This window comes from Anabrus simplex, chromosome 4, assembly GCF_040414725.1.
Source record: "Anabrus simplex isolate iqAnaSimp1 chromosome 4, ASM4041472v1, whole genome shotgun sequence".
In the NCBI taxonomy this organism is placed as follows: domain Eukaryota; kingdom Metazoa; phylum Arthropoda; class Insecta; order Orthoptera; family Tettigoniidae; genus Anabrus; species Anabrus simplex.
In genome coordinates, this window is record NC_090268.1 from 48,772,066 (window position 1) to 48,789,408 (window position 17,343).

The 17,343-nt window shown below is 41.0% G+C and overlaps 1 protein-coding gene across 1 annotated transcript in view; it reads right to left on the minus strand.

The window, feature by feature from the left end:
• The window catches only part of LOC136872151 (cell adhesion molecule Dscam1), a 476,843-nt gene extending 463,901 nt beyond the window's left edge, over positions 1-12,942 (minus strand). The window contains exons 1-2 of the mRNA XM_067145993.2: positions 12,932-12,942; positions 11,915-12,057 (exon numbers count right to left, since the gene is read on the minus strand). Coding sequence (XP_067002094.2) covers positions 11,915-12,057; positions 12,932-12,942 — 154 coding nt within the window. The remainder of the gene's footprint in view (positions 1-11,914; positions 12,058-12,931) is intronic.
• Positions 12,943-17,343: the final 4,401 nt, after the last annotated feature.

Here is a 17,343-nt window from a genome sequence, read left to right on the forward strand (position 1 = left end):
TGCTGTTATGCATGTGGTGGAGGGCAATTTGAAATTCTATGTGCTTAATCAACAGAGCACCCTGCTGCCCTCTTTAGCTGAAATGTGGTGGTGGATAATTTGAAAAATTATTTTGACAGCTATCATCTTTAAACAAAGGCGACTATACATAGGCTGTTAAGGCCTTATCATTCTCCTCCTCCTCCTCCTACTCCTCCTCCTCCTTCTCTACCTCCTCCTCCGCCTCTTATGTCAAGGCATAGCTTTATATCGAACAAGTTTAAACCTGCATCGCGAAGGCAAGCGTGTGCAGCGATAACATTATTGTGCATGTTTAGACTTTCGAAACATAAGAAGAGTAGAATCAAACGCTGTACTCGATACGACATGTGATCAGAACATTGATTGATGCGTTCAGAAAACAAAATAAGTGATCAAGACTAGAATCGAACAATGTACTCAATACATCATGTGTTTAGAATATGTCATCGCTTGTTCTAAGAAGATCAGATTGAAACATAACAAGACTAGAATAGAACACTGTAATCGATGTTGTTAACTTCAACATGTGATCAGAACATTGATTGATGTGTTCAGAACACAAAATAAGTGATCATGACTAGAATCGAACACTGTACTCGGTACAACATGTGATCAGAACATTGATCGATGTGTTCAGAACACGAAATAAGTGATCAAGACTAGAATCGAACACTGTACTCAATACAACATGTGTTTAGAACATGTTAGGGGGTACCCTCGTTCTAAGAAGATCAGAATGAAACATAGCAAGACTAGAATCGAACACTGTAATCGATGTTGTTAACCTCAACATATGATCAGAACATTGTTTGATGTGTTCAGAGCAAAAGTACAATTTTGATGATTTGCGCGGCTAACTCGCTCGGTAAACGATATAGCCAAAGTATAACTTCAAATTATTTACCTTCCATCATTCGTCTTGTGTGTAAAAATCAGTCGAACAAGTTATCGCATAAACATGGCTGAAAAAAAATCGTGATAGGGTATGGAACCCAGGGGTTACATCTTATCAGAAGGGCAAAAAGGATGAAAGGACTCTTCCTCCTCCTTACCGCACATTCCTTGGCTAAAGGGCTAATGGGCTAAAGGGCTAATGGGCTAAAGGGCTAAAGGGCTAATGGGCTAAAGGGCTAAAGGGCTAAAGGTGCAACAACCTCATCGATCGCTATCAGCAAGAACGCTTGTACTTTGTTAAGTGTAGAAAATTAATCTTTATTGGTAAATGGTTTTATGTTCAGAACAAGGAATGGAACCTAGGGGTTACGTCTTACCTAATAAAATCCCCGAGGTGCGATGAGTTACGTTTTTCGATCTAGTGTTTGGAACACTGAACTTTTCAAGATGGCAAGAGTGAGGTTAGCAATGTTCTGTTGTTGGATTTTAAATTCCGCGCTACAACATGCATAAGGTGGCAGCCCTTGAGGTTTACTCCCGTAAAGATGGCAAGAGTGAGGTTAGCAATGTTCTGTTGTTGGATTTTAAATTCCGCGCTACAACATGCATAAGGTGGCAGCCCTTGAGGTTTACTCCCGTAAAGATGGCAAGAGTGAGGTTAGCAATGTTCCGTTGTTGGATTTTTAAAATTCCCCGCTATAACATGCAAAAGGTGGCAGCCTTGAGGTTTACCGCCGTAAAGATGGCAGCAGTGAGGTTAGCGACGCTCCATTGTCCTTCAAAGTGAGGTTAGGGTTCGTCAAGAAGACAGCTGTCAAAAAAGCACGTGGCTATGTTTACCAAACAAGAGCACGTGGTCGTGACGTCACGGTCACGTAGTATGCTGCCTCAGCATGCAAAGTTCAATGTCTACACCTACGTAGTTAACACTCTGCTATGTTCACAAGATTTTTATACATCACTATTCTTTATGCTTTAAGTTCATTCACATAGGCTATGCTAAGATAGCAGCACAAACACATGCGAACTTTGTACATTCTAATGGAATAAGTTTAGTACTGTGTGCGTCATGGATACATGATGTGTGCACGCATTTAATCTTGACTATACGTAATGCTGCTGCTTTGTTTACAAGATTTTTATACATTGCTATTCTTTATGCTTTAAGTTCGTGCACGCACAAGCGATACTCGTACGCTCTAGCAGGAGAAGTTTAGTACGATATTCGATGCATACATTATCGATAGGTGATGTGTACACGCTTTAGAACATAGCTCATCTTTATGCTTTAAGTTCATGCACATGGGTTAGGGATACTCAAAAGCGATTGCTACATGCTCTAGCGGAAGAAGTCTAGTACGATAGTAGATGCATGTAAAATCGATAGGTTATGCTAAGATAGCAGCACACTTACATGATTTTAGCACAATCTAGTGGGAAATGTTTAGTATGATAGTCGTTTCGTGCAAAATCATTAGGTACTGTGTAAACGCTTCGAAACAAGGCTATTCTTTGTACTTTAAGTTCATGCGTACAGGTTATGCTAAGATAGCGGCACAATCTAGCGCAAGAAGTTTAGTACGAGAGTCGATGTATGTAAAATCGATAAGTAATGAGTACACGCTTTAAAACATAGTTATTCTTCGTACTTTCAGTTCATGCATCTTAGTTATGCTAAGATAGCAGCACAATCTAGCGGAAGAAGTTTAGTACGATATTTGTTGCATGCAAATCGATAGGTGATGTGTACACACTTTGAAACATGGCTTTTCTTTTTACTTTAAGGTCATGCGTATAGGTTATGCTAGGATAGCAGCACAACCTAGCGGGAGGAGATTAGTACGAGAGTCAATGCATGCAAAATCCATAGGTAATGTGTACATGCTTTGAAACATGGCTATTCTTTGTACTTTTAAGTTCATGTGTATAAGTTATGCTAAGATAGCATCACAATCTAGCGGAAGAAGTTTAGTATGATATTTGTTGCATACATTATCGATAGGTAATGTGTACACGCTTTGAAACAAGGCTATTCTTTGTACTTTAAGTTCATGCAACTTAGTTATGCTAAGATAGCAGCACAATCTACCTGAAGAAGTTTTGCACGAGAGTCGATACATGCAAAATCGATAGTTGATGCGTACACGCTTTGAAACATGACTATTCATTGTACTTTAAGTTCATGGGTATAGGTTATGCTAAGATAGCAGCACAATCTAGCAGAAGCAATTTAGTACAAGATTCGATGAATGCAAAATCAATAAGTAATGTGTACACGCTTTGAAACATGGCTATTCTTTTCACTTTAAGTTCATGTGTCTTAGTTATGCTAAGATTGCAGCACAACCTAGCGGAAGGAGTTTAGTACGATATTTGTTGCATGCAAAGTCGATAGGTAATGTGTACATGCTTTGAAACATGGCTATTCTTTGTACCTTAAGGTCATGCGTATAGGTTACGCTAAGATAGCAGCACAATCTAGCGGAAGAAGTTTAGTACGAGAGTCGATGCTTGCAAAATCGATAGGTAATGTGTACACGTTTTGAGACATAGCTATTCTTTGTTCTTTAAGTTCATGCGTCTTAGTTATGCTGAGATAGCAGCACAATCTACCTGCAGAAGTTTAGTACGAGAGTCGATACATGCAAATTCGATAGTTGATGTGTACACGCTTTGAAACATGACTAATCATTGTACTTTAAGTTCATTGGTATAGGTTATGCTAAGATAGCAGCACAATCTAGCGGAATAAATTTAGTACGAGATTTGATGCATGCAAAATCAATAAGTAATGTGTACACGCTTTGAAACATGGCTATTCTTTCTACTTTTAAGTTCATGTGTATACGTTATGCTAAGATAGCAGTACAATCTAGAGGAAGAAGTTTAGTATGAGACATGAAAAATCGATAGGTGACGTGTACACGCTTGGAGACATAGCTATTCTTCGTACTTTAAGTTCATGGGTATAAGTTATGCTAAGATAGCAGCACAATCTACCTGCAGAAGTTTAGTACGAGAGTCGATACATGCAAAGTCGATAGGTAATGTGTACACGCTTTAAAACATGGTTATTCTTCGTACTTTCAGTTCATGCATCTTAGTCATGCTAAGATAGCAGCACAATCTAGCGGGAGAAGTTTAGTACGAGAGTCAATACATGTAAAGTCGATAGGTAATGTGTACACGCTTTGAAACATGGCTATTCATTGTACTTTAAAGTCATGCTAAGATAGCAGCACGATCTAGCGGATGAAGTTTAGTTCGATGGTCGATGTATGTAAAATCGATAGGTGATGTGCACACGCTTTGAAACATAGCAATTCATACTGCTGCTCTGTTCCCAAGACTTTTAAGAATAGCTAATCCTAATGCTGCTCTTAGCGACGTCGAGCTAAGGATTGATTACGTGACCGTGACGTCACGACCACGTGCTCTTGCTTGGTAAACATAGCCACGTGCTTTTTTGACAGCTGTCTTCTTGACGAACCCTAACCTCACTTTGAAGGACAATAGAGCGTCGCTAACCTCACTGCTGCCATCTTTACGGCGGTAAACCTCAAGGCTGCCACCTTTTGCATGTTATAGCGGGGAATTTTAAAAATCCAACAACGGAACATTGCTAACCTCACTCTTGCCATCTTTACGGGAGTAAACCTCAAGGGCTGCCACCTTATGCATGTTGTAGCGCGGAATTTAAAATCCAACAACAGAACATTGCTAACCTCACTCTTGCCATCTTTACGGGAGTAAACCTCAAGGGCTGCCACCTTATGCATGTTGTAGCGCGGAATTTAAAATCCAACAACAGAACATTGCTAACCTCACTCTTGCCATCTTGAAAAGTTCAGTGTTCCAAACACTAGATCGAAAAACGTAACTCATCGCACCTCGGGGATTTTATTAGGTAAGACGTAACCCCTAGGTTCCATTCCTTGTTCTGAACATAAAACCATTTACCAATAAAGATTAATTTTCTACACTTAACAAAGTACAAGCGTTCTTGCTGATAGCGATCGATGAGGTTGTTGCACCTTTAGCCCTTTAGCCCTTTAGCCCATTAGCCCTTTAGCCCTTTAGCCCATTAGCCCTTTAGCCCATTAGCCCTTTAGCCAAGGAATGTGCGGTAAGGAGGAGGAAGAGTCCTTTCATCCTTTTTGCCCTTCTGATAAGATGTAACCCCTGGGTTCCATACCCTATCACGATTTTTTTTCAGCCATGTTTATGCGATAACTTGTTCGACTGATTTTTACACACAAGACGAATGATGGAAGGTAAATAATTTGAAGTTATACTTTGGCTATATCGTTTACCGAGCGAGTTAGCCGCGCAAATCATCAAAATTGTACTTTTGCTCTGAACACATCAAACAATGTTCTGATCATATGTTGAGGTTAACAACATCGATTACAGTGTTCGATTCTAGTCTTGCTATGTTTCATTCTGATCTTCTTAGAACGAGGGTACCCCCTAACATGTTCTAAACACATGTTGTATTGAGTACAGTGTTCGATTCTAGTCTTGATCACTTATTTCGTGTTCTGAACACATCGATCAATGTTCTGATCACATGTTGTATCGAGTACAGTGTTCGATTCTAGTCATGATCACTTATTTTGTGTTCTGAACACATCAATCAATGTTCTGATCACATGTTGAAGTTAACAACATCGATTACAGTGTTCTATTCTAGTCTTGTTATGTTTCAATCTGATCTTCTTAGAACAAGCGATGACATATTCTAAACACATGATGTATTGAGTACATTGTTCGATTCTAGTCTTGATCACTTATTTTGTTTTCTGAACGCATCAATCAATGTTCTGATCACATGTCGTATCGAGTACAGCGTTTGATTCTACTCTTCTTATGTTTCGAAAGTCTAAACATGCACAATAATGTTATCGCTGCACACGCTTGCCTTCGCGATGCAGGTTTAAACTTGTTCGATATAAAGCTATGCCTTGACATAAGAGGCGGAGGAGGAGGTAGAGAAGGAGGAGGAGGAGTAGGAGGAGGAGGAGGAGAATGATAAGGCCTTAACAGCCTATGTATAGTCGCCTTTGTTTAAAGATGATAGCTGTCAAAATAATTTTTCAAATTATCCACCACCACATTTCAGCTAAAGAGGGCAGCAGGGTGCTCTGTTGATTAAGCACATAGAATTTCAAATTGCCCTCCACCACATGCATAACAGCAGCTGTTATCTTGCGCAGTAGCCTCTAAGCTAGCTTTCTTCATAAGAGTAGCCGCCATCTTGTGCGAGCACCCCTAGGCCGTCTCATAAGGAGCTATGTATAGTCACCATTTTGTGTCTGCCATCTTGCGTAAGCATCCCTAGGACGTCTCAAGGCATCTTGTTTCTCATAAGAGCAGCCACCATCTTGTAGAAATAGATAGCTGCGAATGGCAAAGGGCTTAAGTAGGAATCGAACCGTTGATCTCATCATTAGACTATGTTTTTTCTTGTTCCTGATACTACGAACCTACGTATTAGGCGGAAAAATTTTGTCCGTTTTGCTCTACGATGCATCGTTTTCGAGATATTTAACATTTTGCATTTAAGCCTCCAAATTTAATGAATCGAACCTGCACGGCACGTTATACTCTCTACCATAGCTAAACCTGATCATGTTACGAAGACTCGCTTCAATACAAGCTAAAACAGAGCAAATGCCAAAGGGCCTAAGTAGGAACCGAACCGTTGATCCCATCATTAGACTATGATTTTCTTGTTCCTCATACTGCGAACCTAGGTATTAGGCAGAAAAATTTTGTCCGTTTTGCTCTACGGTGCACTGCTTTCGAGATATTTAACATTTTGCATTTAAGCCCTAAATTTAATGAATCGAACTAGCACGACACGTTAGCCTCTAAGCTAAGAGCAGCAGCCATCTTGCGCAAGCACCCTTAAGGCGTCTCATAAGGAGACGTGTATAGCCGCCATCTTGTGTCCGCCATCTTGCGCAAGCATCCTTAGGGCGTCTCTAGCCATCTTGTGCAAGGACCCTTAAGCCGCCTCATAAGAGCAACCGCCATCTTGCGCAAGCATCACTAGGGTGTCTCATAAGGAGCCTTGTATAACCACCATCTTGCGCAAGCATCCCAAGGGCGTCTCATAAGAACCTGTGTATAGCAGCCATCTTGCGTAAGCACCCTTAAGGAGTCATGTATAGCCGCCATCTTATGCAATTAGCGTCGAGAGAGGACTGCTGTAGAATTTTTCTTTTTAAATTATCCACCACCACATTTCAAAGGTATCTAGCTAAAGATAGCAGCACTGCGTATGACAGGTGACGAATTTACATCTACTGCGATAAAGAGGGCAGCACGGTGCTCTCTGGATTAAAGATGGCGGATGATAGCTGTCAAAAAAGCACGTGGCTATGTTTACCAAACAAGAGCATGTGGAATTTGCCGCCACCACATTTCAAACTAAAGAGGGCAGCACTATGCTCTGTTGATTAAAGATGGCGGATGGTAGCTGTCAAAAAGCACGTGAGTTTGTTTCCAAACAAGAGCATGTGGAATTTTTCAATTTGCCGCCACCACATTTCAAAGGTATCTAGCTAAAGATGGCAGCACGGTGCTCTCTTGATTAAAGATGGCGGATGATAGCTAACAGAACTTTTCAAATTGCCCGCTACTACATGCTTAAGGTAGTAGCCATAAAGAGGGCAGCACGGTGTTCTGTAGATTAAAGATGGCGGGTGATAGGTGATGAAATTGCCCGCATGATAGCAGCACGGTGCTCTATTGATTAAAGATGGCGGATGACAGCTGTCAAAAAAGCACGTGGCTTTGTTTCCCAACAAGAGCACATAGAATTTTTCAAATTGCCGCCACCACATTTCAAAGGTATCTAGCTAAAGAGTACAGCACTGTGCTCTGTTGATTAAAGATGGTGGATGGTAGCTGTCAAAAAAGCACGTGAGTTTGTTTCCAAACAAGAGCACGTGGAATTTGCCGCCACCACATAGAGGGCAGCACGGTGCTCTCTTGATTAAAGATGGCTGCTGTCACGTGGAATTGTCTGCTACCACAGGTATCTAGCTAAAGAGGGCAGCACTGAGGTTTGCGATGCAAGATGGCTGCTGTCAAAAAGCATTTTTCAAATTATCCGCCACCACATTTCAAAGGTAAGTAGCTAAAGAGGGCAGCACTGTGCTCTATGGATTAAAGATGGTGGATGACAGCTGTCAAAAAAGCACGTGGCTGTCAAAAAGCACGTGGATTTGTTTATCTCGAGCTAGTGAGGTTAAGTTGGTAGCACTAAGGTTTAGGCCCGCCAAGATGGCAGCACTGCCGATGACAGGTGACGCAAGAGGGCAGCACAGCGCTCTGTAGTTTAAAGATGGCGGATGGCAGCTGTCAAAAAGCATGTGGCTGTCAAAAAGCACGTGGCTTTGTTTATCTCGCGCTAGTGAGGTTAAGTTGGTACCACTAAGGTTTAGGCCCGTCAAGATGGCAGTACTGAGGTTAGCGATGCGTTGTTGTCTGTCAAAAAGCACGTGGCTGTCAAGAAACACGTGGCTTTGTTTACCTCATGCTAGTTAGGTTAAGTTGGCACTACTGGGGTTTAGGCCCGTCAAGATGGTAGTACTGAGGTTTGCGATGCGTTGTTGTCGATGACAGCTGTCAAAAAGCACGTGGCTTTGTTTACAAATCTGTCAAAAAGCACGTGGCTGTCAAAAAGCACGTGGCTTTGTTTATCTCGAGCTAGTTAGGTTAAGTTGGCACTACTGAGGTTTAGGCCCGTCAAGATGGCAGTACTGAGGTTAGCGGTGCGTTGTTGTCTGTCAAAAAGCACGTGGCTTTGTTTATCTCGCGCTAGTTAGGTTAAGTTGGCAGCACTGGAAGAGGCCTCTGGCTGAGGTGGAGGAGGCCACTGGGAGGCCACTGGCTGAGGAGGAGGAGGAGGTGGCCACTGGGAGGCCACTGGCTGAGGAGGAGGAGGAGGCCACTGGCTGAGGAGGAGGCCTCTTCCGAGAGCCGGAGGAGGAGGAGGCGGCCGAACCATCCAATTATACTACTCTCTTACCAGCATATAAGGCATCAGGAACGCTCTGCCATCTGTTGAATATATTTGGAAGCCGGGAAAGGTTAGACAATCAAAGAGTATCTAGCAGAGAATAGTATTCTTTCGTGATAAGAGGAAGTGTTTACTCTCTGTCTTGACAGATAGTAATCAAACATGGCTGCTAGCAATGACATGACGATGGATGAAAATCACATATGTCAGAAATATTAATGAAAGTGTTAGTCGCTTAGCAACGCGCTAAGTACAGAATGTGCTACGGGTTAGGGTAAGAATTCACCTGCAATTATTGGAGTGGTTATTTAGTGACTTGATTTAAGTATTTCTAAAAATTGGCTGAGCTTAGAGACATGTTATTGTCTCATGATTCACCGGCAGGTAATTTCGGAGAGATTAAAACAAAACTGAAGCAAATCAGTCCAGTAGAACGGACGGACGAATTTGTCAAAGCTGGTTTTAGTAAACTCTTGTAATATATAGATAATAATGGTAGTAATAGTAATAATAATAATGTGGGATAAAATCGGTTTCTGCAATTTAATTTCCTTCTCTCACACTACATAACTTGAACAATTACATGCAATACATTTTAATGCAGCCAAATATAATAAATTTTCCGCTATGATTGAACGCGTGAATGACTATAATATCTCGTTCTCTTTCATAGATAAAGATACGGATATCCTGTACGTAGCCAAAAAGGTAACCTCATTAATCATTCTTGAAAATATTCATATAAACTTCGATAAGAAACTAAATCCCATTCATAATCTTAATGAAATTCAAGAAAAAAACAACAACATTCTGATCGATTTAAGAACTAAAGTATATCTGAATCAAGAAACTAACAAGTGTGCTGCAAAACGCAATACAGGTTCGGCTTCCTATCCTTCAACTCACTTCCCCTAGAGAACGCAATCTCTGAGCAGTCCCTAGTCAGTACGAAGGCTCACATGAACCCGTCTTGAACCATACACGCACGGGATTAGAAGAAAGACTGAGCGATTATTGTTTATTAACTCATGAACAAATTTTTGTTTCTCACAATCGACTTCCTGAATTTCGCTTCAGAGTCCTGGTTAGCACTGTCATTCTTCATAAAGGAATCATGGAGTCTAAAACTTGTACTCTGTTCCGGAATTGAAAACAAGAGGAAACACTTAACGATTTAATGATTACAGTCCTACAATTTACCGAGAAACTCTTCCAGTTAATCTATTTTTCGTCGTAACATGTACCCACTTGATTCAAACAAGCTTTTCACCTCACAACAACAAGATTGAAGAACGATAAACGTTTTAAAATATTGCGTTTTATAGTATCTGCTTAATTTTTTTACCTTTTCTGTACCACTTTTTTATATGTATTTTTTGTTTTTCAGTAATTTTTAAGCTGAAGATGACCTCTAGTAAGGTCGAAACATGTCCTTTTATAATGTAATGTTTTAGACAAACCATCTGAAATGGTAAAAACTTTGTAATGAATAGGTGGAAAAATATTTTTTTAAAAATCCATTTGAAGAATTATTTTTATAACTTTAACAAGGAAATAAGTTCCCATATACCAAGTAACACACAAGACACCATGCATTCGTGGTTATGTTGAAAACTAAATTATCGGTGAGCTATTTATATTTTGATATTGGTTTTGCTGTTGATGTGTTGGTTTTAGTACTGCACTTGTTCCTGCAATTATTACATCCCTTAATGAATTGCAAACTGACCACCGGAAGATATGGTTTTGTGTAATAGCATCACAGGAACCACAAGCATATCCTAGGCTGAAATAAAGAAAGAGCTTCTTGACAACCACTGAAGCTCTTAAAGGAACACCACAGCAAGCATGAATCTCACTGTGGCGGGAAAATGTCAACATTTGAGAGAATGGATGGTTCCAAAGGAGGAACTTCCCCCTGCACATTCTGAAAAGTGGACAACATGGAAGGCTCTCAATGGATTACGCTCCAGTACCACGAGATGCAAGACCAACCTACAGAAATGGGGCCTTCTACTGTGTCCTTCTTCTCCAGCCACTTGTGCCATTAAAGACCTAATGAGGGCAACTCCAAATGCGCTTGTCGTGGCAAGTTTTTGGTCAACCAGTGTTTAAAATTTCTTCTGTTAAATTTGTCTCGTTTACTTTGTACTTCTGACACGATAAATAAATACAGGAACCACAAGAACATCACAGAACTGGCCATAGCAGACTTAAAAGAACTTCCTGATATTGACATAAATTTGAACTATTTGAACAGAAATGTCCTGGTGTTGAAGAAATGGTAACCAGAAAATGGTCTGAAAAGAAGTTTCGTGGTTTTGAAGAAATTATTTGAGCGAATTATTTGAAAATTAGTATCCTGGTATTGAAGAAAGGGTTACTAGTAAATGATTTGAAAAAATATTTCCTGGTATTGAAGAAATGGTTACCAGAGAACGGTTTTAAGAGACATTGCCCAGTATTGAAGAAATGGTTACCAGAGAACGGTTTTAAGAGACATTGCCTAGTATTGAGAAAATGACTACCAGAGAAGGATTTGAAGAGAAATTCCCTAGTGTTGAGAAAATGTTACCAGTGAACGATTTGTAAATAAAATTCCTGGTGCTAAAGAAATGGTTACCAGTAGAAATTTTCTGGTACTTAAGAAATTACTACGAGTGAACGATTTAGAATGACGTACCTATAGTGAAGGATATGAATTATGGACGTAATAAAACTGTGATTTTGCCTGAGAATAAACTCAAAATCTACACAACGTGTAAGAATTCCACGGAGTCGCGCAGTTTGTATGTATTCAGGGGATCTTTTGAGCGATGTTAAGGGTCACATCAGAACATACGTATTTTTACTGAATAATCATAAGGCTATTTTCTTCGATCAATAGCTGCATATAGCTGTGAAAATGGGAAAAGTGGATGTGTGATAGCGAATCAGGAAATTCATTTTACAAATTATGGTACTTACCCGCTCTCAGTCTGCAGTCTCGACTTACGATGGTGCCGACTGGATTTGTAGCCTTGCAGCGGTATGTGGCAGAATGTAAGTCGGGGCTGTAGTCTTCTGGAGGGAATGGCGGGAAGTAAAGACTGCCGTTACTAAGAAGTTCCCTGGAAAAGAAGAAAAAGTAGTTACATTCCATTCAGAAAGATTAATTATAAATCATATAGTAGAAAAGAAGTCCAAGATGTAAAACTCTTTTTCTTAAATTATTTTTGTTTTAGAAATTTGTTTATTTGCAAGCCAATAAATACAAAAAACTGTAAATCAAATGAAAATGTCTTTACTTATATTTTCTGTTGTACTCAGCTTGATTCAAGTCCTCGTAACAAGTAGTATGAAGACATTTTCATGTATGATCTATGACTTCCTTTCTATATTTTTTCTGAAAACTAGTTTATTAATGTGGAAAACCGGACACATATACATACAGTTTTAAGCTTAATACTGTTTAAAAATTCCCCCAAAACTTTCGAACTTCCTCGCTTCGTCTGTTTTCAACGTATTCAATGTTTCTACCGTGGAGCAATTCAATCACAACTACCATATAATGACACGTTGCCTATTGGGCCGTTTTATATGTTTTAGCAGACCATGTATTATTTTGGTCTTGCATGAAATATACAGCAGGTAATGTATTCATGAACTCATACTGTACGTGAATTAATGGAAATCGAAACGTTTTCCTTCTAAACAAAGAATTAGTCGAAATCTGTTCGTCGATTCAGACACGCATGGTTACGAATCACCAAGACGGAAATTAGAAAAGAGCCTATTGTACGGCATGTGGGAATTTCAATAAGATTTGAGTGAGATAAGATGTTAGTACATAAATATTTCTGAATTTTTTGAAGGGTGTGTAGAGAATCTTTCTTAGATGTGAACTTCCACGGTCTGTTAAATTACTATTAACTATTCTTTTCCAGGTTGAATGCTGTCTTTGTTTTACGTACTTTGTGTACAGTTTACCAACGTTTTGAGTACCTTAGAGTCATATTTATCAAGATGATCAGTCCCTCCAGGCAGTTAAAACTAGCTATGAAGGTGATCACTTTGCTGTGCGGACATGTTTACATCATCTGGAACGTTTCTGTCACTGTTCTGTAACTTTGTGGTGTGTGTGTGTGTGTGTGTGTGTATGTATGTGTGTAGGAGGCGGGAGAGGTCCTGTGCTTTCCTTGTCTCTCACGCGCCCATCAGCTTGATACAACTGGAACCGGTATTCATCGGACCATATCACACGCCACCACTGTTCCATGGTCCATTGTCGATATTCGCGGGCCCATGAACGTCGTTGAGCTCTGTGTGGAGGTGTCAGCAAAGGGACACGAGTTGATCGTCGGCTGGTGAAGCTTATGCGGTGCAGTTGCCTCCTTAACAGTCTTGGAAGAAATGGGTTCCTGACTCCCAACATTCAACTGGGCGGTGATCTGACTCACAGTAACCCGTCGAGCGTCCCGTATGATTCTGCAGAGGCGACATGATATCCGTTCGTTAAACACCTGTTGTATTCCCATGCGGCGATTTACGCCGGTGGTAACATTCTCTCAGCGATACTGAGGAAGATCAATCCTCGACCATGTTGACCTCGGAAACCCGAATTCGCGTGTAATCTCCGCAATGCCATGACTCATGCGCCGTGCGCCGATGATCATCCCACGTTCAAAGTCGGTTAACTCGCGACGTGTTGCCATCTTCACGACAATTGTGTCTGTGACAGACTGCTTCAGCTACGCTGCAGCTAGCCGCAACGCTCAGGGGTCATACACGGCACATTTTCTAATAGGACATTCCTTCCTGTGACTTTTGACCATTCATAGCGGAACATTTGAAGATGGCACATATTTTATAGATTAAATTCAATTTTTCAAATGCTTGTTTTTACAATATATTTTATTGTTGGCTATTTCGAAACCCGTATAAACTGTTTAAATCTGTCGTAGGGGGTTTGAACCCCCCTAACCTTCCCCCTGGGTACGGCCTTGCCTTCTACATTGCGATCCAAGTTGATAGATTTAATATGCAATCGGACATCGTATTGTAGTATTACGTGTAACGTGAACTCAGTAATAATAACACATTAAATCAGTTCACTTCACACAATATGTTTGTACTTTGAAACTCACGCTCTGGGGACAATCCACCGCTCATGGTTAAAAAGGTTTTAAATTACTTCCCCACCACCACATTTGTACATTTACAATCAAATTGCATGCAATTAGTTGTGGATTAAACAGTGATAGAGTCACTCCAGAGAATTCGTACCCAAGGGCTCATAACCAGCACGCTCGTACGTTACAGGCCAGATTTAAAAATATCATATGATCAGTAGAGAACGAAGTTTGGACATGAAAACATTGCGCAGAGGAGGTGCGGCTTCATGTTTAAGGAACATCGATTGTAGTATGACGTCAATTTCTACTGAAATAATAATAATAATAATAATAATGATAATAATAATAATAATAATAATTGTTACCGAGTTTTGGTGGTAGGTAGAGGTGAAAGAAGGTGCGGGCGTGAATAAGTCTCAAACTACGGAATCAAAGTTACTGTAAAATTTAACAAGGTTATATTTTCTTTTCAAGATTAAGTAATAACAAAGAACAGGTACTTAGTAGCCGAAACACAATTTGAAATGTACAATTACAGGGATTACAGAATTTGGGCTTCGAGCTCTGAGTTCACAATTCTTGAGCAACTAGCCCAACTTTCCGATATACAAATTTTAACAAAGGGGTAGAAGACCCCAATCAAACCCTGGAGCACTTGCTCCAAATTACACAGTAAAGCCTCCTCGAGGCATACAACACTCCGTTTTCAAAGGAGCCACTCGCACTTGAATTTAAGCCTCTCCCAGGCCACACCAAACTCCACCTTCAAGCTGTCCTCAACGGACATAAACACAGGGGTAAAATACCCAATCTACTGAGGTCTATTAAATGAAAAGCAGGTTAATTAAATGACCTCTAAAACAATTTGAGAGGAGGCGAACTTGCACTCCTAGTACACTTTGATTAAGACCTACTTGGCACTAGGCCGTTAATACAAGGGCTAATCCCATACTACAGAGGTGGCTTAATAGCAATTTACATTACATTACGGAAGAATAGATTGAGAACAATAAGTTCACCTAAAGACGATGTGAGTGGGAGGTCGAGAGGGTTAGCACTCTCTGTCCCAGTATGTAGCGTTAAAAAAGAATATATGAACAGAGTAGTTACATTTAGGAAAAAGGTTACATGGTGGAACGCTTAGAACCCGCCCCGAAAGTTAAACTGCTGAGCTAGCAAAGAAAGAAATTATTAATCGGCCATTACCTTGTTGTTGACCGCTGCCGAAGAAAGAGGCGCTTCCCGCCCCCTGCTACGTACTTAACACACTGAAAGATGGAACAGAAGTGGCGCGGAGACCCAAAAATCAGCAGTTTATATCCTCTCGTGGAAGGTTCTAGGCGTTAGGGGAAAGAAAACACCCGCCCACAATCTCTTTATTGGCTAGGACCCCGCAACCGATACAAGTTGGGGGAAGATACACCCGATTGGTCAGAAATTAATAGAAGAATTTCGGGATTGGATACATTCATAACAAGGGGAAGAAAGGGGTAAATATTGCCAACTTAAACAAAGACAGAAAGAAATTTAACAAAGAACAAACTCTTGAAATTAAATTTTCTCCAACAAAATAGTTCTTTGACTCCGCACTAGGTTGCACTATAGTAGATCTTCAGTAGTGTCCTCTAGAAGAGAAAGTTCACACTTCTTACTTCAAGCGAAACAAAAACACATCAAAAATGACACAGTTCAAAAACTCAAATTTTTCCACATGGTGACATCTTCTGAGAAAGTAAAGAATTAACAGCGTAGATAAAGTTCAGGCTTCCTCCAGTAGAGGCGTTTCAACAGGCGCACATTTTAATTTAGCGGCGTGGAGGTGTACCGCCCGGTACAGACCTCCCCCCCCAAAAGTTCCTCCAGGGGTGACACATGAAATCAGTTTGAAACAAGGTCCAAGTTATGCTGTGGGTATGAAGATTGATTGCAGAAGCATTTATAAGATTTCTTAATTCAGTTTCAAAATTTGTTATTGCAAGTGAAGTAAAGTCTTTATATTTGTAGAAGTTGAATTTCTGAAGATAACTTTTTATACTTAAAAGTGAAGGAAAATTTGCAATGTCCACCAAATATTGCTGTTGAATTCCCATGAAACGGTATTAAGGTTGAACAGGAATGTCTATGTAGTTGGTGTAGGCTAAGTTGGATGGCCAGACCGGCCGTTGCAGCTTGCGTCCAAAGGAAGCCGCTCGGACCCCTCAAGTACCCTGAGATACCGCTCGCCCGCACTATGAGGGGAGCAGAGGTGTTGAAACACGCCGCGCCCGCGGTGAAGGTATACAGGCTGCGGGCAAGTAGCAGGTCGTGCGCCGCACATCAGCCTTGGCCGGGAGGAGAGCTCCGGCTCGCCGTGCACATGTCGTCCTCGCTGGGGCCGAGGGGGCCCATCCTCGGACCCAAACGGGGCACAGCGCCGCGCGGCTGCGGGGGCACTGAAACATTAAAGCTAGGCGGCAGAATTGTGTTGGACCATCATGTTTCTTTTGAGGGCACAGGCATGTAGAGAGGTAGAGGGACTAGCGGCGTGCAAATATCCATGGCATTTAATCTTGGCAAGCCACAGTGTGTACAGCAGGAGACGGGAGCGTGGTAATGGCCGAGGCAAGGACAGAATGGCAATTTAACAAATCGGGGGAGGTTTTACAAAAGGCTTACATATAAGACAAAATATTATAGAAGGGGCAGAATGCCTAGAAATTGAAAACTCAAAAAAAATATAACCTTCATATCCTTATCAAATTATATGAAGCAAGTTGACACAAAATTTACACCGGTTTCACCTGGGACAGGTGAACCCTAAATATCCTCTCGGTGGCTGGATTGCTTACTAACAATGTAACCGGCGTGAGAAAATCGAGAATTATACAAGGCCCATGAAATCTGGGGGCAAGCTTGCCCGCGGGAACAAAATTCTTGACCATAACTTGGTCACCTACCTTCAAAGGGGTGGGTCTCCGTCCACGATCATACCTTTCCCTAACCTTTTCATGAGACACTTTAAGATTGGCTTTAGCCTTCTTCCAAAGATCCTTAATGTTATCCGGATCTATTGTCTCGGGTAGAATGTCACTCAGAGACCAGAGGTTAGAGAGCGGCGAGTTGGGAACAAACTTGAACATCAAAGAAGCTGGAGTAAACTTGTGAGATTCATGAACCGCCGAATTCAAGGCAAAAGCTAACCAATGCAGGGACGTGTCCCACCTGGAATGATCATCATGATGATAGGCAATCAGTGCGGACCTGAGATTACGATTAACCCTTTCAGCCAGAGATGGTTGAGGG